General features: G+C 52.7%; 2 protein-coding genes across 6 annotated transcripts; one reads left to right on the forward strand and one right to left on the reverse strand.

Annotated features, from left to right (window-relative positions):
* The first annotated feature begins 223 nt into the window (after positions 1-223).
* Positions 224-11,720, forward strand: LGALS2 (galectin 2). Of its 4 annotated transcripts, none has more exons than XM_033514304.1 (4): positions 224-361; positions 9,921-10,003; positions 10,217-10,376; positions 11,530-11,720. In XM_033514304.1, exons 2-4 carry the CDS (start codon positions 9,948-9,950, stop codon positions 11,674-11,676), a joined length of 363 nt encoding a protein of 120 aa, XP_033370195.1. In that variant the 5' UTR covers positions 224-361; positions 9,921-9,947; the 3' UTR covers positions 11,677-11,720. The 4 variants fall into 4 exon arrangements, with proteins under 4 accessions (XP_033370195.1, XP_015484029.1, XP_015484032.1 ...); XM_015628543.2 differs by lacking the exon at positions 224-361 and adding an exon at positions 5,661-5,785; XM_015628546.3 differs by lacking the exon at positions 224-361 and adding an exon at positions 7,287-7,450.
* Positions 11,721-12,594: 874 nt separating this feature from the next.
* Positions 12,595-20,719, reverse strand: CDC42EP1 (CDC42 effector protein 1). Of its 2 annotated transcripts, none has more exons than XM_015629522.3 (3): positions 20,405-20,719; positions 16,003-16,890; positions 12,595-15,001 (listed from the first exon to the last, which is right to left on the reverse strand). In XM_015629522.3, exons 2-3 carry the CDS (start codon positions 16,445-16,447, stop codon positions 14,202-14,204), a joined length of 1,245 nt encoding a protein of 414 aa, XP_015485008.1. In that variant the 5' UTR covers positions 16,448-16,890; positions 20,405-20,719; the 3' UTR covers positions 12,595-14,201. The 2 variants fall into 2 exon arrangements, with proteins under 2 accessions (XP_015485008.1, XP_015485009.1); XM_015629523.3 differs by lacking the exon at positions 20,405-20,719 and adding an exon at positions 18,999-19,103.
* Between the last annotated feature and the right edge of the window lie 647 nt (positions 20,720-21,366).

Genomic DNA, 21,366 nt, shown 5'->3' on the forward strand with positions numbered 1-21,366 from the left:
GTTGCCCTTTCAGATGCTCTCAAAGCTAATGTGTGGTAAGGTGGCTTGCTGCTTCCCAGTGGGGATGAAGGGTACTTGGCTTTAGTGACGTGAACATGGGAGAATAGACTTTTTCTTTTGCTCCCCTTCTTTCCAGCCTATGAGCTGTTAATTCTTGTGGCTTTTCAAAACTTGCTATTTCTCTCTTAGCATTTCTTTCTCTCTCATTTTTTTTTTTTTCCAGTGGATGAGCCACCCTTGGCATTGTGCCGTGTGCGTGTGACTCAGATGGATTCTACTTGTCTGAAAGATTCCTGCAAGTCCTCAGAGTTGTCCAACCTGCCTGGGCTCAGCTCTGGAAGCCGTGAGAAACAATCTGAAAGTGAGTCCTACAGCCCCATTGTCCCTTTGCGGGATGGAGACTCAGCAGTCACTCTCACTTCTTGTCCTTGCTGTGCTGTGGGGTAGAATCCAGGATGGTTGCTCTGTGGAGGGAGGTCCCCAAGGCCCTTTTGTATAATGGTGCAATGCTGCATTTCCTTTTTGCTTATTCTAGTTCCAACCAGCTGTTCTCATGCTGCCTCTGTTGTGGGAAATGGTCCCCTTGAAGTCAGCAAAGTTGGGCTTGGGGCATCTTGAAAGTCCCATGGCTTCCACTGCAGGAAGGCTTCTGTTCTTTGAATGCCTCTGGTTTTCAGCCTTAATTGGACCCACCCAAGGGCTGATTTTTTCCAGAGGTACTGAATGCTTCAGTACCTCCTGCAAATAGTAGATGGTGTGATGAGAGATCAGCATCTTTGATACTCCAGCTGTATCAGCTAGGGGAGCACAGCTTCCTTTTAGCTTTTTGTTCAGGTTTGCAAAGTGATTTGATTTGATTTTGTGGCCATGGAAACTTCAAGATGAGAAACAGGAGAAGTTGATTTTGGATGTGAACTAGGGTGTCTGTGCCTCAATTTCCTCATGTGAGGGAGCTGCTGTCTTCCTTGCTCAATGGTAAGATAAAGCTGTTATAGATGTTAATCTCTTGGTGGAAGACGCAAGTGGACCATAAGACCTCATGAAGCTGATCCTTTGTGGAGGGCTCTTTGGAAGATCCTTTTCCCATTAAGCTAATGATATCAAGAAGACGTGGGTAAAGCTGGGTGATCCCAAAAGTTCCAGAGAGAAGGAAGCTGTGAACTTTCTATAAGTCTTCTCTTTTCCAGTAGGGAAGCTTTCAACACAAGTGAATTTTTATCTCCAGGTGTGTTTTTGAAAGCCTTTCCCACAACCCATATTCCTGGCATGCACCTATGAGTGAAAGAATTAGGGAAATGAAATCTGGAAATGGAACTGGCTGGTATGTCATCAGTCCTCTGACCTTCTTTTTCTACTCTCTGCCAGTTGTGTTCATTCTCCTGCCCCTCAGCCAAGCTGTGGACACAGAAGACATGACTCATCTGGCTGCTTGGGTTGATAAAATGACCCCTTATGAACCAACTTCCTTGCAAACAATCCACCTTTCTCCCCTTCCCTGGGCACAAATCAGACCACACAAAAATGTTTCCACAGTCTTCAGAGCTGCCTTGAGAGAGACACCCCCCACAAAGGAACATGGACATAACCTGGAAACCATCCATCAGAGCACATTTGAGCTCCCCCATGGAGATGGGAGATGCCAGCCACTGTGGCACCACCACCCTTCTGATAGGGGAGGGAGAGAGATGGAGTCTGAGGCTGAATTTGTTCCCTGTGCACTTCATCTGCTCCACTGCTTGATGCAGATTCCCTCTCTCACTGCTGTCCCTAGCCCTGAAGAAAGGTGTTGGTTTTCCCCCACATTTTAGTTCTTCAGCTATCTTTGTCCCCACATCCCAAGGAAGAGAAATTGCACCCTACAGCTGAAGAGGGGTGATGTTTGTGGAGAGCCTACTGGACACTGGCCTCTAATGTCTTGTCCTCTGGTTTAGATCATGGATGCTACTTCAGTACTTTCCACAGATGCTCTGGATGGTGCTCTGTGAGGGAGCTGAGGTAGAAGGAGGTTAACCTCTAGTCCTTTGCTCTCTCCCATTTTATTTGATCTGAATACGGAGACCAGCACTTTCTCCAGAGGAGAAATCCCATCCCACTCTGGGTGACATCTTAGGCAGGAGCTTAGTGCTCCTGGGCACCTTTTCCTTGTGCTCATCCTTGCTTTGGCTTCTCCTGCATCTCCTGGACAATTCTTTCCTGTACACAACCTTCAGATCCACAGACCTGCTTACCCAGTTTCTTGCTTACCTCAGTGTTTGTCTGAGGTAAGTACTCTTTGTTCTTTCTGTCCTCCTCCGTTAGGAAGCTGGCTGGCTTTCAGAGCTTGGGGCTCAGCTGGGTGTAGGTTGCAGCACTCTCTGCTGAGAGGCCAACCAACACCTCTTGACTAAAGGAGAAACCAGTCCCATTCGGGAATTTCTGTACTGGCAGGTGGAGGACTGAGCATCTCCATTAGGAGGTGGTGGAGGCTTCTTCTCAGTTGTATCCTGAGCCCTGGCCTTTGAAAATCCACCCCACAGCCCTCTAAGGCAGGGGTCATTCCCCCCCTTAAGCTTAATGAAGGGAGGAAATCAAAACAGAAACAGGACTAAATCACAACTGCCATGAGGAACTGCAACCAGGGCCCAGATGAGGTCAGAGAACACAGTTTAAATCAGGTCACTGCTTGAGATTTATTGTGTGGAGTTTTTCTTTTTTCTTTACTCCCGCACTGAAATCTTTCCCCAGAGGCTATTCAAGGAAATAAATAGCCAGTGGAAAGGGACAATAGCTTGCTGTGGAGTACAAATTATATGAAGCGGTAGGAAATAATAGCAGAGTAAGCAGCTGCTACTCCGAGAAAGAATGTATGGTTGGTCTCCCCAGCTCCCTTTGCCTTGAGCAGACACTGATGCCTGGTCCAAGGCACAGGCTCCCTTGGTGCCTAGAGTGCAGTATAGGACAGGAACCTTATCCATGCCACAGTGTGAGTCTCCAGTGCCACTTCTTTGGTGCCTAGCTAGCACCAAGCCTTCCATCAGGATGCTAAAGGGATCTCTCCCCTCTTCCTGCAGAGCTTGGGTTGATGTGGGCACATGCATCCAAGCACCCAGCATGGCTGCCTTGCCTTTCCCTGTCTTCCTCATGCCTTCTGGATTGAGTGTTATCTCTGGTGGTGACCTGTGTCAGTCCTGCAGGGGACAGTTCATAGCTCACCTTGCCTAGAGAGAATGTGTTGGCTACCCTCTCCTTGGAGCCACTTGCAGCCCTTCCTCAGAATCCTGTTGAGAGAGATGGTGGGCATGATTTTGGTGTGCTGGTGTGGATTCTGGGAGCTGTCTCTGCCACAAAAGGCCCTGAGAATCCTCTAACCGCTGAATCTACCTTGGCTGGGAAGTGGGGAGGTCTGTGGTTTTCCTCAGGGCTTCACACCTAGCTGGCTTATCTCCTGCCCAAATAATAAAACAAAGTAAATACTGCTGCCAGAAACGATGCTGCTGAGGATCTTGGCAGCTTGCTGGGGATGGAGGAATTCAGTCTGTTCTCAACAGCTGTATGGGTGCCCTGTGGTAGAGGTGGCAGCTCTAGGCTATGGTACAAATGGTGCTGCTGTGTGGAGACACCCCAAGGCTCCTGAGATCCTGTTGGTGCTCCCGGTGGCCTGAGATCGCCTCAGGAATAGCAGGAAGGCTGGGAAAGATTGCCGAACCCAAAATCTACCATGTGGGACTTCTGCAGATAGAGCTACTACATTTTATGAGGTGAAAGCACTCTGCAGAGCACCTGCCCTGCCGTCCTTCCAGCTGAAAGCCAACATGCTTGCATTAGGCTCTTCCCTCCTTAAAATGTGTTTGGGTTTTTTTTGTTTTCTTCATGCAAAGTTGCAGGCCTGCCTGCTCCCTGTTGGAAGCTCACCCTGCCCTTTGGGTGGCATGTGGACCCCACCCTCACACCAAGTGACTACTTGTTGGGTCTTTGCTGTCCCTCTGGGAATGCAGCAAGTGATGTCTTGGTCACAGTGGTGTGAACATGGGTGTCCTGTACCAGTACAAGCCAACTGCCCTCTGGCCTGGGTATGAATCTCAGGGGCCCTGGAGAGGTACTCCCAATCAGGTATCCTATTATAGGATCATCTCTCTGGGGAGTGAAGGGTTCCTGGATCCTTTGCACCAGTGGCTGCCAGCTTCCACAGCTATTGTTTATGCTTTCCTTACTACACAGATCCTCCACCTCTTTTGCAGATGCTCTTTAGCCGGATTTCCTCTTTCTTTGGGATTTACATTCCCATGCTATCATTGTTTCCCCAGGCTTTCTGCTTTGCAGTGTCAGCAGGGAAATATCAACCTGCCCCTGTCACCCTCCTTTCATCATCCCAATTGCCACCTCCAAAATTCTCCAACTGTAGTGGAGAATTTTGACTCTTCTGGGGTCCCTAAAGTGTGTCATCCCCTTCCAGTGCTGGGAGCACATACCCTGCACAAGGGACCCCATCTGCACAGGGCTGGTGTCTGACTATATGGAGGCTCAGCTCTGCAGACAAAGGAAGTCGCCAGTGCTGGCAGAGTTGCTGCCTGGCTTCCCACTATTGTTCCCAGTGGCAAATAAAAGGGGGGTGAACGCCCCTGCTGAGCATTGTAGGAGGGGGTAAATGTTATCTTGATAAAATCTCATGGCCCCTCTCTGAGCAGCTCATGCCTCTTTCCTGCTTGTCTCCCTCTCTGCATATTCTTACATCCATGGTACTTGTGGCTCAGCTCTCTGCATGGGTAGTTTTACTTGTCCCTCAGACAGAACCACAGAATGGGTCAGGTTGGAACAGACCACAGGGGTCATCTGGCCCAACCTCCCTGCTCAAGCAGGGCCATCCCAGAGCACAAGGCACAGGATAACTGATGGTTCTGGATTATCTCCAGTGAGGGAGACTCCACAACCCCTCTAGGTAATCTGTTCCAGTGTGTGGTCACTGCACAGTAAAGCTCTTCCACATGTTCAGGTGGAACTTCCTGTGCATCAGTTTCTGCCTATTGCCTCTTACTGCTTGGCAGCACTGAGAAGAACCTGGCCCCAACCTCTTGTCACTCTCCCTTCAGCCACTGAGGAGGTCCCCTCAGTTGTCTCTTCTCAAGGCTGAACAGACCCAGCTCCTTCAGCCCTTCCTCATAAAAGAGATTCTCCATCCCTTCATCATCTCCACAGCCCTGTGCTGGACCCTCTCCAGGAGCTCAATGTCTCACTTGTACTGCTGAGGAGCCCAGAACTGGACACAGGAAGAGACACATGCTGCTCTCCCTCTCAGGCAGCTGTAAAGGTAGGGTTAGTAATTTGCAGTATATGCCTCCAACAAGGGCTTGGTGGTGAACATGTTGCAGAAAAAAGGTCACAAGTGCCCTATGCACAACCCATGAAGGAAGCACGGTTTCGGTTTTGGCTTTTTGCAGTTCAGGTGAAAGTTCAACCGTGGTGTGTTAGATAAGAAGTGAACTACTGTGCAAGTGCAAAAAACTGTGCAAGTGCAAGAAGTGGGGTCACAAATAGGACACTTGGGTTTAGAGGTACTTGCCTTGCACAACCCCCAGAACAGACCCCCAGTGACTGTCAAATTAAGATTTGAGTATGTGTGATGGCAGAACCATGCCTACTCTTGCCTCACATGCTAATGAGGAATTGAAAGTCACTTCTACATCTACTTTTTACCAAAATAAAGGACTGCATAAGAATTAGTCAGGAAATATAGTGAACTGGGTAAGACACCACCATCAAGAAGCCCAAGGAACAGAAGGACCAGTGGGAGGCTGATAGAACCATGGAGGTGACTGCCTTCTACTTGCCCTATCTCTCTTCTTCTCCCCCTCTCACTTTCTCTCTCTCTTTCTCGTTTCCATATAAGATTAATTTTGTAAAATAAAGTCAGCACTGTTGAACTGGCATTTAGTCTCCTTTGCACCTTAATTCGGGCAGAGAACTTCAACAGTGAATTGTAGCATTTTAATCGGCATCACTGTTCTCTGACCCAAAGTGCCATTTAACAGTTCTGAACTTTTACTGTTCTTCCTGCCTGGTGGGAGATTCACCCTCTGAGGGAGACTGACCAAAATTTTACTGTTACTTTTACTGTTCCTCTGTGGGTGACAGCTTTCTCCTGCCTGGTGTGCCCAGGTTGTCTCCCTCTGAGGGAAACTAAAGGAAAAATGGTTACCAAGGATGACTGGTGTAAGGCTAAAGATTTACTCTCTCCTGGAGAAGCTTGGTAGCTGCCTCTCTCCTCCAGGGTTGGAGTGGGCATAAACTAATTGTGATAATGTACAGGCAATAGCTGATCACATTGCTAGTTTGCAGGTCAAGTGAAAAATGGGATGTGGAAAAGGTAAGTTGCCCATTAAAGGTAAGAAGTTAAGTTATTTGTGCAGTTTTGGGAGGTTGTTTATCTTGCATGCAAAAGGAAATGAAAAGCTTCCTGCCATGTGAAAAGAGTTGCAGATGTAAAATATATGACTTCGGAGTCAGAAAATAAGGTTCTTAGAATGGCATTGTCTTTTGAGAAAAAGACACAGGAGAAAATGTAATACCTAGTATATATTATTTTAAATAAAAATGAACAATTAGAAGAACTAGTGTCTGCAGCTGAAATATGAGAAGAAGAGATGCAGAAAAATCTAGGTAAATTACTTGATAAAATCCCACATGAATCATCCTCTAATTCAGTCCAGCACATCTATAGGGTGGTATATTTGTGAGGATCCTGAAAGCATGGGAACATTTGGTCATCATTTTGATGATTTTTTAGAGGCAGATTCTGACCCTACCACAAAAGCAGTAAAAGTTCAGCCTTTATTTGAAACAGAAACTGTGGGTGAGGGGGGTGGAGAAACCCACATTGCTGTTCCCCACAGAGTAAGATACGTTGCTGGAAGAACATTCGTGTTCAGGGGGAAACAAAACTGAAAGCAAGTTTCCTTTATGGGTGGAGATCAGATGTTGCTGAGTGAGGAAGAGGCAGAAAGATTCTGGTGACATAGAGTATTTTTAACTACTACCTCAGGTAACCGTAACTACTCATCAGCAACCTGAGCTGCCTACTGGGCTGGGGGCATGGACCCACAGGACACAAGAAAGCCTACTCCAGTTTAAAATATCAGCATTCTCAGTTTTGGCAGCTTCTGTGCAAAAGGCAGCGTGGATTTAAGCAATGTACAAAAGACATCAGTTAAGGTGATTCCTGACGGTAGCTCCTGCCAGTCCAGCCAGATTAACTCCTCCCCTTCATGGACTTCCAGATAGGCTGAAAATGTTTCTCTAATGCCCAAGATCACATACAAATGGATGGCACCATGAATATTACTGCAGCAGTGGCACAACCACCTATAGACCAAATTCACATACCTGCCTGGTATGAATTTGCCCAGGAAATAGGGAATTATGGGTGCCATATCGGATGGGTTGGAGCAACCTCTGGGAAGCCACCTGAACCCTCCTGGTGAGTCTGTCGAATTTATATCAGTACAGCAAAGCTAAAATCTTAACCAAGACTTGATTAGATTAACAATACCCACTGCTGCAGGTATTAATGGGGTGGTGGCAGAACCAAAGCTTTCTGTGTTATGCTTGGGAAGTGAAAGATAGTTCTGAAAAAATCCATCAAATTACTGTGAGATGGAGAATGCCCTCTGTTAACCCATTGTGCACTGGTTAGATGGAAACTGAGTGATTCCATTTTATGGTTTTTCCAGGTTATAGGCATCCTGCATATTAGAAAGTGCACCTAGAGCTGAGGGTTCTCCTATTCCAACTTTGATCATCCACAAATCATGTTTTTAGCTTTTGTGCATACTGTGTTTTGGGGGTTTTAATTTCTGTATGTATCTGTAAGTTTTGTCTACAAATTTAACCAAGTAATGAAGGTTAACAAGTGCAGCATTTATAAACTGTGTTGGAAAGATATGCCTTGGTTTAATATGTTTATATTTAATGAAATTAAGCAATTGCTGCTTGTTTTTGTTGTTGCTTTTGCTTAAATCTGTAGAAGACCCCCTTCTCATGGGTATATTTACTAAGACTGGAATACCCAGGATACCCTCCAGACAGCAAATCCTTACTCCCCAGATAAAAAGCAAGTTATTGTGTAATTCAGCCAGCCATTCAATTTTGCTCCAATATTTGAGAAGGAGACCCATGGCTCTGTATTATCCCTCGGATGGCTGCAGGGGAGCAGTGTGAAGATGTGGAGGTGTGGAGAGGCGTGCCTTGGACACAGAAGTGTGGTGGGAAGGAGACCCAATGCCAAGAAACACCATCCCTAGCACTGGTTCCTGCTGGCTCCATGCTCAGCCCATGGAGGTTTCACCAACAGTTTCAGAGTCCTCCACAGCAAACGAATTTCCTAAGCCTGCTGGACTTTATGACCCCTTGCTCTTGGGAAACACCTCCAGGGAAGGAGTGCTTATCAGCACTCACTTCTCCTTTCTTCAGGATGTTTTAGGGAAGGGTAGAAGCTGTCTCCCAGCTGTCTGTGCAGCAGCAGGATGACTGCACTCAGGTGCTCCCTGCAGGGCTTGGGAGGGGGACTGAGGGACTACTGGGCTCCTGAGCCTTGACCTCCTCCTCTGTCTCTCTTTTCCACTTGACTTTTGGAGTCTTACAAGTCAGGGACACTGTCTACTGACTTACAGTGTATCTCCTACCTGGGGAGAAGACAGCAGGGGTGATACTTGCCTGTGAGGATGACATTCCCAAGTTCAAGGGTTAGGGAGGATGGGACGATTGAACCTGATGTGGCCTGGTGTCTGGCTCTTCAGGGTAAAAGGTTTGTGTCTACATGGGGCTTGGATGGGAGGTTGCAGAGAGCTGCCACACATGGGTATTGCAACCCACACAGCTGAGGCTGAATCTAGAGGCACAAGAAGGGAAGAAGCTTGGATGCCACCATGTCACTCCTGCAAAGGACACTCCATAGCTCATGCCATCTAGAGGGGATGTGTTGGTTGTCCCCTCCTCCAAGCCCCTTTGAGCCCTTCCTTGGAGCACTGTGGGGAAGGATGGTGGAGACCTTTTCGTGTGCTGGTATGGATTTTGGAGCTGCCTTTTGCCACAAAAGGAATGAGCTGGGATGTTCTTTTGGGTGAGCTGCTACACGCAGGAGAGAAGTGAACATGGTGGTCACACCTCCTTGGATAGTTGGGAAGATTTGTCATATGTCATGTCTAAAGTAGCACCCCTAGGGGCTGTGTGTGATAGTCCTTTCACTGGGAGCCCACCAAGGAGGCTGGGACTTGCTTTTATTTCCTGGAATCCCTAGTGAGAAGTGTACATATAAGCTTTTTCCTTGGATCAAAGTCTTCTGGCCTAACAACAGCTGTTGGAGCTTTGCAGAGCTAGGGGTCATGTTAATGTATAAACCACAGGGAAGTTTAGGGCTGTAAGATCCTATGTACAAAGCCTTTCTGAGCTGAACTGCTGGTTTCTCCCTGCCTGGTTACTCTGCCCTCTGAGGAAGATGCCTGTAAGGGCTGCTGCTCCTGTTCTCTGTCACCCAGGGTCCTCAGCTCAGCAAAGCTGAGTGAGACTGGCAAGTCATAGCCACTCTCACCATTTGCATTTCTTGGGCAGCATCAGCTTTCCACCAAACCCTGGGCAGTGCCCCTCTGCTTTAACCCTCTTTGTATCTCGACTGTCCTGCTTTCTTTTCCTTCTGCTGAGAACAAGCCTGTTTTCACTTCCTCTCTCTCCGATGTCTCTTCTCTCTTGCGGGCTTCACTCACCTCACTCTTCTCTCACTGAATGAGAAGTTCATGCAAGACCTGCAGCGTGGAGGGTTTTGGTCATCAGAGGAGCACTAGCTGAGAGCAATGACCTGGGTGGGATACCTCCAAGCAGCACCCTCTCAGTTTCAGTGGAAAGTCAGGAGGAATGGCTGAAGGAGCCCCACAGACTATTTTTCTCTACTTTAGGGAAATATCGAAATCTTAAACCTGGATATGAAGCCTGGGGACACCCTGAAGGTGAAGGGCAAAATACCTGCTGATGCTGTTGGGTAAGTACAAAGAAACCACCTTGGCATGCCAGGGTTGAAGGTGGGCTGTAGAGGAAAATTATTTCCCAAGTTTGCCAGATACAAAATAGAACATTGTTCTGCCACCTGCAACACTGATGGGAGGAACTGGGTGCAGAGAGGTGTGTTGGATCTCAGGTCTTCCAAAACTCTCTCCTGTCCATGCATATGACTTTCCTCATGCTCATTTTACAGCTTCAGCGTCAATCTTGGCTGCAGCTCCAGAGATCTGGCATTTCACTTCAATCCCCGCTTCAATGAGTCTGTCATTGTCTGTAACTCCAAGTGCTCCGACGCCTGGCAGACGGAACATCGTGACCGCCACCTCTCTTTCTTCAGGGGCTGCACCGTCAAGGTGAGGGGTCTGTGCCAGCATGGGGTTATGGGGCATGTGTGGTGTGTGTGGGGGGTATGGGCTATGTGGGGAATGTGTGGTGAGAGGAAGCCCCCGGTTAGCAGGTTCCCATACCATAGTTTTCCCGATCCTACCCGATACCTCCTGCTCACTCACAATTGCCCCTCATTTTCTGGGCTTTTGGTCCTGATTGCCATTTCCACTCCTCGTTCAATACTGCAATAGCATTTCTGGGAATTTTATGTGAGTCCTGTCTGTCTCACACTTTGTAAGCGCTTCCTGGCTCTTCCATCTGCCCAGCAGGTGAGTGTACCTGGGGCATGTATGAAAGTAAAGGGAGTCTACAAGAAGCAGGATCTTGCTGCTGTCTACCTTATTTCTCTCCCTCCCCCCTATGTAAACACAGGTTTCAAGGCAACCCAGAGTTTGGAGCAACGTCCAAAAGCCTCTCCCTCAACCCTTCTGTCCTCATTACTCCTGGATCCATGCTGCCAATCTGTTCTTTCTCTCTTCCTGCCAGGGATGCTGTCCTAGTTGCTGATTCGCTTTATCTGATATCCTAAATCATTATCAGGGATGCATTTAGGAGTAGTCCAGTTCCTGTAGCTGTGGAGAGAAAGCTTGTTTCCTCAAGACAGAACTGGCTCTTGGGGAAGGTGTAGTGAGGTGATAGCTTTGGGGAACATTGCCTTTAGTTTGCAATGACCAGTGATGCATTCTTGTCCAGTCTGCTTGTGCATGTTTATCAGCAAAGTTCCTTTTTCTGAGTCCTGGTGAGCTGCTGAGGGCATTGGGGGTCAGATTTATTCTGCCCTGTTCAGAGCAGAACGGTGGTGTGCACATTCCATATGCTCTATAAAGACATGTAAAGACACACGTGAGTTTAGCTGCTCTGAGTTTACAATCTGAGTAGCTGAAACAGCCTCGGGAGAGATCCTGTCTCCAATCATAGTCTGTATTCCTGCTTAGACCCTTGATATCTACTGCTCACTTCCTGAATCACCCTCGCCTCAACCCCCAGCACCTTGCTTAAGGTTGCAGCGGACAGGTAACAGCCACTCTTATGTAACAGTCAGGCCTTTTGCCTAGATGCTGACCTCTGAATACCCTCCTTGCCCTCAGCTCCTGCCCTTCTTTCTCTTTTTTCTCCCAGTTCTTCATTGAAATGCTGTCAGACAGATTCCGTGTGAAACTGCCGGATGGTTATGAAGTGTACTTCCCCAACCGGCACGGCTACCACAGGATCAACTACGTAAGCATCGTGGGAGGCTTAAAGATGGTCTCCTTCAAGCTCTTCTGATGGGCACTGCTTCCTAGCTCTAATAAAATCCCAAGCCAGTGGAAGACTGCTTTTTCTTCTGTGAGAGCTCTGTGCAAGCCACTGACAAAGCCCAAGGTTCTCCCACCAATAGGAAAGAAGCCATTGTTGGATAATTCCAGGTACCTTCCAGGTCAGAACAGGCTGTGGGGTTGAAGGGAGAGTAGGTAGGCCAAAGCAAGCTGTAGGTGGGGTTCAGGATGAGGACATTATATGATAGTTTGGGAAACTGTTGTGTGATCTTTTCACAATGCTCCATTTCCTTCTGCAGTCGAGCTTTTGGGAAGGGGAGATACATCAAATGGGAAAGAAGGCATAAATGTGAATGAAGTGGCATTTGATGTGGCATTTGGTGCTACAAAAGTGCATAATTAAAAGGTGGCATGGGGACAGCAGCATGGGCATGTCCCCAGCCAGCATTCCTGCCATAGATAAGGGATCATCATCTCCAACTTTCCCTTTTACCTCACCTCACTTATCTGCTGGTGCATTCCAGTCAGGTTGGCCTTTACTCTGACGTTTCCACAGCGGATCCTACTCATCGAATATGGGGCAGGGGAGGCAGTGGGATTTGGGCTCAGTTACGTGGCTCAGTACCTCCTTGCACAGGACTACAAATAGTCCCAATTATTACATCCTGCTGCTCTGATTGAAAAGTATCTTGCCAGCTTGAAGTCACACTGATGTGTGACAGTAAACATTGGGACACTTGAGGCTGCATGGGAGGAGAGCAGAGTGGAAGAGCATCTTACAGAGAGCCTGGTCCATGGCAAGGTGGCAGTGTCCCTGCACTCTCTCTCCACGTCTTCACTGCCCAAGAATGAGGGGCTGGTGGCTGGGGCTCCAGCCGACATAGCAAGAAAGACAAAAAGGTCACAGCAGCCAAGGGGACGCACTGGAGAAGTTAGTATCAAAACTGTTTTAATAAGGACAATAATAAGTGCATGGGATACAGAGGGGAGGCAGAAAGGATAATTCCACAGATACAGGTTTTTGGTCTTGTGTTATGGTCTGGAAAGCAGAGGGCAGAGGGGAGCTCATCCTGAGAGCCCAGGTCCCCACCCTGGAAGGTGCAAGGGAGAATAAGGCTGATCCTGCTGGGTGCCACTGGCCAGACCTGGGGACTTCCTGAAGCTGGTGCCTGCCCTGGTTTGCTGCTGGTGGCTGGCAAGAGGCAGCCCCTTGGGGAGGCTGAGGAACACGGGCTTGCCCTTAACCTGGGTGGCCTGGCTGCAAGTAGCACTTCCACGTGCGGTACATGCACACCCTGGAGCTCTTTATCCTGCTCTGAAGAGCTTCCTAGCAAAAGCAGCCGGGTGGCGGGCGAGCTGAGTGGGAGCAGAGTCCTGCAGCCATGGCCCAGCATCTCCTCCCACTGCACACCCCCTCCTGTCCCAGAGAACAAGGGGGGTCCTGTGAGGGTCCCTGCGGTGACCTCAGCCCCCGAGCACGTCGGCTCCACACCATGGCACAAAGGCGCTTCTATGAGGGCCACTTTGCACACGGGCCAGCGTGGGGAGCAGCTCATTCCAGGGCGGCTGTGTCACCCAGGGACACTCAGAGAGGGACATTAGCCACGGGCCACATTACCCTTGGGAAGGGGCGCGCTGCAAAGAGGGGGGTGTGTGGGGAATGGGGACAAGGATGGAGACACAAACTGTGCCACCACCACGAGGATAGTGGCACAAGCCAAGTGGCTGCAGAGGAGCCTCCTTGTTCCGAGGCAGGGTGAAAAGAAGGGGTTTTTAGAGCCTGAACTGCAGAATCTGGTGACCTGACAACCTGCCTTTGCCACCAGTCAGCCAGAAGTTTCTCCCCTCTCAATTGCTGAGAGGAGCAGGGGTCAGGAAGGAAGCTGTCCTAAGTGATGCCCAGCAGCAGGAGGCAAGTGGAAAGATTCCTCATTATTTCTGTGCATGCTCTCACCTCCCGAACACTGAGCACACAACTTTTGGTGGGGGGAGGGGGGCAGGGGAAAAGAGAAAACTTAGCTCTGTGGGGTTTGCCTGCCCCTTGGGACCCCAGCCCCTACATGCCAGAGCTATCAGTGGGAATATCTCTGGGGAGGCACATATGCCATTGCAGGGGATGGCTGGGGACATCAGTGGGAGGATGGAATATGTCCCCAGACATGTAGGTGGAGCCAGGCTGAGGGCTAAGAGAGAGGGTGCTGGGGAGAATGGGATGGGGTAGGAAGGATTTGGGGTTCCTTTGGCACATGGGAATGTTCCTTTGATGTCTCATGGCCGTGAGGCTGGAGAAGGGGTGCTATGCCTGGCTGTGTGGTGCCCACTGCCCTCTGCAGCAGCCTGGCCCAGCCCCAGAGAGCCCCCCAGGAGACAGGCTCTCCTCCTGCCCTCCCCGGCCTGCCCAGTGCCCCCACTTGGCAAGGAGAGACCCACTGGGTCTACTGGTGACACTGGCACCAGCAGGTGGGGCACAGGGAGGAGGGCAAAGACCCTGGCACCAGTATCTCTGGTGGGGCCTGTGATGGGAGGGATGGCCGTTCACACCTTGACTTCATCGTCCTCTTCCTCCTCCTCATCGGCATACTCGAAGGAACTGCTGCGGCCCCCCCGGGCACCGCTGCAGCTTTCCTGCAGGCTGGAGAGCTTGGTCTCCTCCTCCTCCTCCTCTCCTTGGTTCCAGCTGACCTCGGGGGACCGGCTCTCCCTTGTCACCTGCGACCCCCACAAGCTGCTGCTGGGGCTCTCCCACAGGGTCTGTGTCCGGGCCTGCCGGGGACCCTCGCCCTTCTCCGAGCTCCGTGGGGTGCTGGTCCCACCGTAATGGCGGGCCAGGACCTGGGCTGCACGGTCAAATTCTCCAGCCTCAATGGTGCAGTCGTTCCAGTGGGCCTGCCACGGGGACCCTCTGGGTGCCGCCCCTGGCCCTGCAGCCCGGACAGAGTTCGCTCCAGCACCTTCGATGGTGTGTGCCTCTCCGTTGGCATGGACCGACAGACCCGGCAGCGAGCTGGCCCCTGACAGGTTGCTCTGCCTGGAGTGGTCCCAGAAGCTGGATGCTGCCTTGTCCTCTTTGTGGGACACATGCGGTGCTGGAGGGACCCTGTCCTTGGTCTCCTCTTCACACAGGAAGTGTGGGCCATCCTCCCCCACCTCGTTCCCATTGGTTTCAGAGAAGCTCATCACCTGAAGGAGCTCGCTCATCAGGGAGGGCCCCAGGTCTAGGCGGAAGGACAGCAGGGAGTCGGAGCGATCCAGCTCATCTTCCCCAGGATGGGTGCTCTCTTGGGCCTTTTCCAAGCGAGGGACACGAGGGATGGTACAAAATCCAGACTCCAGCCCTGTGAGGCAGAAGGTATAGCTGGTGAGGCAAGGGAGGAAGCCTGACTTACTTCTGCAGGGGATAAGGGACACTGCTGCCAAAGTGGCTCAGGTCATGCTCCCGTCGGTGGCACTGGCCTCTACAGGACAGGTCAGTGACATCTCCGAAGCCCAGAGTTACAGCAGAGGGTCTCCAGGTGGGCTCTGGGCTTGGTAAGATGGCAGTGGGGCCTGAGCCAGGCAGGTGAGACCAGGAGATGGCAGCATTGCCTCAGCCTGCCTTTCCCTCTGAGCCTGGCCACCTCCCCTGGCCGCTGCAGGCACCCCACATCCACCCGAGACCTTCTGCTCCAGACCTCCCTCCCTGGGGAAAGGCTGAGCACAGCCCCGCGCTGTGAGGCTGGAGAGGAGCCACACAGATGGCCTGTCCCATCCTTCCCACAACCCTTCCCCAAAGGGCACCGTGGCTGGCAGGGAGGGATGTGGACATGCATGGAGAAGGCAGGGATGGAATCCCTCGGGAGCAGGACATGGAGATATAGAGGTTGGCACAGCTAGGTAGTAGAGGGTTAGAGCATCTGTGTGGAGGTGGGGAAGGCCACGCTGTGGGTCCCCTTGACCTCACAACCTTGGAGTGGGATCTGCTTCACTGTCCCAGCACCTTTTTGGCTTCCTCAGGGAGGCCGCTCAAGTGAAAGGTGTAGGGCTGAGGGTAGATGGGGGGTGCTCCCTCACAGCTGCTCCACACAGGCTGCCAGCTGTGTGGGGCTATGGGAAAGGGGAGAAACAGAGAAACCATCCCTGCCCCACTTTGAGGGACACCCTGGGAGGAGAATCTCCAAGAGCAGGAGCAAGGATCATGGTTCAGAACTCGGAGGGATTATCAAGACTGGGCAGTCTTAAATATGCCATCTCTCCTTAAAACCCTAAGTCCCTCCCTGGGACAAACTGAGGCACGGAGCAATGGAGAAGGGCCCCAGAGGATGCTCAGTGACTGGGCACCAGCCTCTGCTTCACTCACCGTAGGCCTGGTGTGTTTTGGAGAAGCTGTTGGAGGCACTTTTGAAGGAGAACTTGCTGGTCAAGCCCCGGCCGCCGCCGCCTCCGTCATACATCCCCTCGTTGAGCTGCGGCAGGGAGACGGCGTTCTTGATGATGGGTGAGATGGCTGGGGGCTCGGGCGAGGCGCCTGCCTGGCCCCCGCTGCCCCGTCTCTTCAGCGGCGCCCGCCGGACGTGCCGCAGCGTCCGGGCAAAGAAGTTGTTGGGTTTGGCTGTGTCAGCCCCGCCGTGGTTGCTAAGGAAAGAGGTGTCCCCAAAGACGTCCCCGCCGCGCCCCACATGCATGGTGTGCCGGAAGTCGCCCAGCGGCGGGCTGATCATGTCTGGCGTCAGCTCCGACTTCAGCCGCCGCTTGCCGTGGGAGCCTGACACCCAGCTGAGCACCGGCAGCTTCCCCAGGCTCATGTTGTTGCACCCTTCGCCCTGCCTTTGAAAAAGCTCCAAAAATCAGCCCTCACCAGGCTTCCAGCACCGGGGTGGTCTGTCACATCCCCAGCCTCCCCATTGCTTGTGCTCCGATGCTCCTGGGGTAAGAGCTCGTGTCACTCTGGCTTTCGGCAGGTTTCCTCCTTCCCTGCGCTACGTCGCGCTCATGAAATCACCCTCGGAGAGCACGTCCTCAGTGCTGAGGACAGTGGTGGCACCGAGATGTCCCCAGGGGCTGTCTGGGTCACCCCCTGTTCTGCAGATGTCGCTGGAAGCTGTGTCTGGTTGTGGACTTAGAGGTTAATCCACCGTCTTCTGCTGGCGCTGGGTGAGTGGGAGCCAGTCACGGATGGGGCAGCAGGCAACGAAGAGAGCTTTGGGTGGACTGGCAGGGCAAGAGCACTGGTCCCCTTGTTGGCAACCTAAACAAGGCAAGAGGAACAGTGAAACCCTTGGAGAGGATTTTCCCAATCCAATTGTCTGTATCCACAGAACTGCCTGAGGAGGTTAAAGGCAGTGCATAAGGCAGTGGCGAGGTTGCTACTGGCTGCCCCCTTACCTGGCCCTTCTCTTGGTGAGGCAGAAAAAGGCTTTCCTCCCAAAAAAACATGTGCTCTCCCTCACCTTGCTGACCTACCTCAGTGTGCCTTAGTTTCCTGTCTGCAAAGCAGCTTTGCCAGACCCACGCCGCATCACAGGCTGAGGATTTCCCTCCGAGGCAGAACCTCCTCCCAGAGCAGTGCCCTGCTTGGCTGCCCCAGCTCCTGGGGCGAGAAACCTCTCCCTCCTTTTTGCTATTCAGATGAACCCTTGAGGAGAGGGTGAGGCCTGGGGCCCATGTGCTTCTCAGGGAGGAGTGGTGGGAAGCAAAATTGCAATATTTGTATATTGCTTTGTTTGTCCTTCACTGGCTGGGTCCCTGGGTGCTGGGCAGACATGCTGGAGGAGCAGGGAGTCAGCAGTGTGAGGAGGGCAGCTGCTTTGCAGGCAGGGGAAACTGAGGCAGGGCAAGGGAGGTGATTGCCTGAGCTGGAGGAGAAGGTGGGGTAGGTCCCTGCACTCAGGCAGATCCCGAGGCACTGAGGGGCAGGCAGGAAGCAGCAGCTGGATGCAGGGCAGGGTGATGACCTCCCCAGTCAGTGGGGAGGACTCTCAGATCAGCAGATCCCCTGTTGGTGCGCACAGCGAGTGGGAGACAGTGGGCTGGGGAAAGGAGAGGGTTTGGTTGTGGGGCATCTCAGAGTGTCAGTGGCCTGGGCAGCCAGCTGGGGATGTATCCTTCCCTGGGCTCAGCTCTGTGGCTGTGGTGTCAGGACAGAGCTGTGTCCCTCCAGCAGGGCTGGCTGTGGAGGACAGCGTGCCAAGAGGTGATGCAGGAGCCTCACATCTCTCGATCTCCATATGCTGGGACCCCCACTGCTGCATGGCTTCCCCTGCCACGTTCCCTGCCTCTCCTGCTTGTCCCTGCAGCACCTCGGAGCAGCCAGGCTGTGCCAGGATGGCAAAGGCTCCGGTGAAAGGCAGTCCTGGATAAGAAATTGCTTTCCTGGCTGGCTAGATGCATTTTGCTTTGCCCTGGCCCTGTTTGCTCACCCGGGGCCCCTCTTATCTGCCAGGGGTTAATGGCTAGGGAAGAGAAAACAAACCTCCCCCAGCAGTGCCTAGCACCATTGGCTGCCTCCCCAGGGTGGCAGTGGCCTCCTGGGGTGGCAGTGGCTGTTGGCAGGGACAGAATGGTGGCAGCTTGGGTTCCTGCTGGCCCCCAGCTCCCTGGCTCATGCAGCTCATGTCTTCCTCCTGCCCAAAGAGGCCATGCAGTGCTGCTTTGCAGCCAGGACAAACCAGACATGTGGCAGATCTGGGGTGAGGGTACAGCTGGGGAGCTACTTCCTTTCTCTGGTGGAAGCCCAACCATAGCCATTGGGTCAGGGCTCTCCTGGAGTGCAAAGGAAACTACTAGGGTGGTCCCTGTACCATAACTGGGGTCTTGGGACCACAGGGAGAGAGATGCAACCATATTTTTGAGCTGTCCCCAGGATCTTCCAGGAAAGCAAGTGACCCTGGGAGAGGGGATTACGTGAGTTACAGCACTCAAGTTTTCCCTTTCCTTTGCACACTGTAGCCCCTGAGAAACTCAAAGTGGGGACTGTCCCCTTTAGCATGTGCTGCACCAGCCAGGGCTACTCTGAGGGGGGACCTTCCTACCCTACCCCAGGTCCCCCACACAATACAGCTGCCCTGCACACCCCTATGGGGAACATTGGGATAGGGTAGGAAGACAAGGAAAAGGGGGGAGAGTGGGGGAAAAAGGGGAAAAGCGGGAGGAGAGAATCCCCTTGTTCTCTATCTGGACAAACACTGAGGGAGTGGGGTGGAGGAAAGGGTTTCTCCTTCCTTGTCTCTTGGTCACCACAGGGAAGCCAGCCAGCAGCTCCTGGCCTCTGGCTCTCCTTGCCTGCTGGCAGGCATCAAGCGCTGGGAAGAGGGAGGGAGGGAGGGAGGGAGTGAAGCAGCTGGTGCCCAACCCTACCTGGATGGCAGGTTTCTGGCAGGCCTGTTGGGCTTTTCCTCCTTCCAATCTCCTCCTTTCCCTTCTTTCCTTCTGCCCCTGGTGTGGCTCCCTGCCCCTTTGAGCCCTCCCCTTCACCCGAACCGACTCCTCCACGCCAGGGAAACTCGTGATTCTGCGGGCAAAGGGTGACCTGTGTGCTGTCCTTTCCTCCACTGGCCAAAGGGACCCCTCTGCCTGGCCACCTCTCTGTCCAGGTGCCACCACCTCCATCTGGCAGCCCCCCGTGTTCGCCAGTTCCTGGCACAGCAAGCCCACAGCCCACCACGACCTCCCTCTCCCTGGCATACTCTCTCTGGCTCCCTTCTTGCCTCCTCTGGGAAGCCCCCTGCCTTCAAAGACCCACTGCCAGCACCTCCTCCTGCTCCCAGCCTGGCCTCCCCGTTTCCCCCGGAGTTCAGCTGGTTACCACTGGTTTTCCACTAGCTGGGAATGGCCAGAGCTGTTCTGCTTGCTGGGAAGAGCGGAAACCAGAAAAGGGGGGGGGAAATAATCCAGATGTTTAGTTGGATAGAGCTGCTGCAAGCAGCCTCTTCCCTCCCCCAAAGGGGACATACTGCAAAAGAGGGTGAGAAACTTGGGGTGGTCTCAACAGCAGGAAGAGAGGGTGGAAATGGCTGTGGGTGGCCAGGAAGGCTTTCCCAACCTTCCTGAGTGATGAAAAACCTCCCTTTCCCCGAAGGAAGGGAGGCAGAGTTCCCCTGTTGGGTGACTGCTTTGGGATGAGGAAAGCCAGCAGGGACAGGCTTTTGGGGAAGGGGGAAAGGGGCTTGGCTGGCTGGGTTGGGCCTCTCAGCTTTCCTGGAGCAGTGCCGGGCGGTAGGCAGACGCCTAAATCTGACTCCTGTGCTGCTGGCTGCTATATATACACGTAGTGATATCTCTGTATAACAAGGGTATTTTTCCAAGCAGACATGCTGGGACATAGAGGAGGCCGGAGCTGTGGAGATGGGCAGTTTCCAGCCATCCCTTCCCTCCCTGCCCACTTGTGAGAAAAGTGCTCCCTTTCTTCCTCCCTACCCCCAAAATTGAGGTGCCGAGAGCCTGTGGGGCTTTGAGGGGTATCCAGAGCCAGGTTTGGGAGACAAGCGTCCTCCTGCCTTTCCCCATCCGTGGGACCTTCTTCTCACTCCCTTTCCTTCCCGCCTCTCTCTCTTGTCCCGTGTCCCCTCTCCTCACTCCCAGTTTCCTGTTGCATTCCTGCCTTCTGCTCCCTTTCTTTTTTACCATCCTTCCCGTCTCTATCGCCTTGCCACCCCTCCCGCTTCTCCCCTTTCCAAACACCCTCTCCACCCTTTTCCTTCTAGTCCCGACACCCCCCTGCCGCCAGCTCTGCAAACTGATTAATCAAAACTTTCAGGATTTACCTCTTCCGAACCAGGGTTATTATTTTTTTCCCCGCTCCTCCAGCCGAAAAGTTGCGAGGCACTCTCCGCAGGCCCCTGTAACTTGTTCCGAGGGTTACTGGTGCTGTGCTCCGGGGTGGCGTGGGGGACAAAGGGGAGCCAGCGTCGCCCTCCTTTTCCCACGGCTGTCCCCCCAGGCCGGCTCTCGCAGGCTGACGCCCTGATGCCACGGGAGAGAGGGAGCGAAGCTGCCGGGGAGGGGACGTGGGAAGGAGGAGGGCGGGCTGCAGCAGCGCTGAGCCAATCCTCGACTCGGCAAGGAGAGCAGAGAAAATGAGATTTATTCCAACTATCCAGGACAGAAAACTTCAGGAACTCCTCTGCCGCTCCCCTCCTCCTCCCCGCTTCCCCGGTGCCATTTCCCGTCCGCCGGCATTGGCTGCTCCCGCTCCCGGGTGCCTGCTTCAGTGGGTTTGGGGGAAGGGGGAAGGCCAGGTTGCTGTCTAACCCGGTTAGAGGAGCCTGGCTGCAGGCCAAAGGACGGGGGTTTGAGCCCTGTGTGTGTGTGTGTGACCCCGTGGGTATCCCACAGGGTCCCCTGATGCCATATTGGATAGGAAGTTCCCAGCGGTGTAGCACTGCCAGTCAGGACTGGGGTCTGCGAGTGGGTGGTCATTCCAGGACCTGTGGGTAGCACTGGGATGGGCATTAGCAGGATGAGAGCCTCCCTGATGGCCACGTGAGCCAGGCTGGTGTTTGTTACAGGGTCAGGACAAGTGTCAGGGCATCGGGACAAGCGTCATACCAGCGACAGTGTGTCAGACCAGGGTGAGGGGGTGGCAGCGGATAAATGCACGGAGGTGCTCTTTGGTGGCACCATGAAGACTTTCTGCCCACACATGGGACACCACATCCCTCTGGCATCGTGTGTTGTCCCTTGATGGTCACAGGGCAGAAGACTCTATCAGTGCCGATGAGGGGCA

The sequence above is a fragment of the Parus major genome, chromosome 1A (genome assembly GCF_001522545.3).
Source record: "Parus major isolate Abel chromosome 1A, Parus_major1.1, whole genome shotgun sequence".
NCBI lineage: Eukaryota > Metazoa > Chordata > Aves > Passeriformes > Paridae > Parus > Parus major.

Coding starts and splice junctions, on each gene's coding strand:
- CDC42EP1 (XM_015629522.3), bottom strand. CDS start 16,447: ATGAGCCTGGGGAAGCTGCCGGTGCTCAGCTGGGTGTCAGGCTCCCAC. Junction 15,002..16,002: donor CAAAACACACCAGGCCTACG/GTGAGTGAAGCA, acceptor TCTGCCTCACAG/GGCTGGAGTCTGGATTTTGT.
- LGALS2 (XM_015628543.2), top strand. Junction 10,004..10,216: donor ATACCTGCTGATGCTGTTGG/GTAAGTACAAAG, acceptor CTCATTTTACAG/CTTCAGCGTCAATCTTGGCT. Junction 10,377..11,529: donor TCAGGGGCTGCACCGTCAAG/GTGAGGGGTCTG, acceptor TTTTTCTCCCAG/TTCTTCATTGAAATGCTGTC.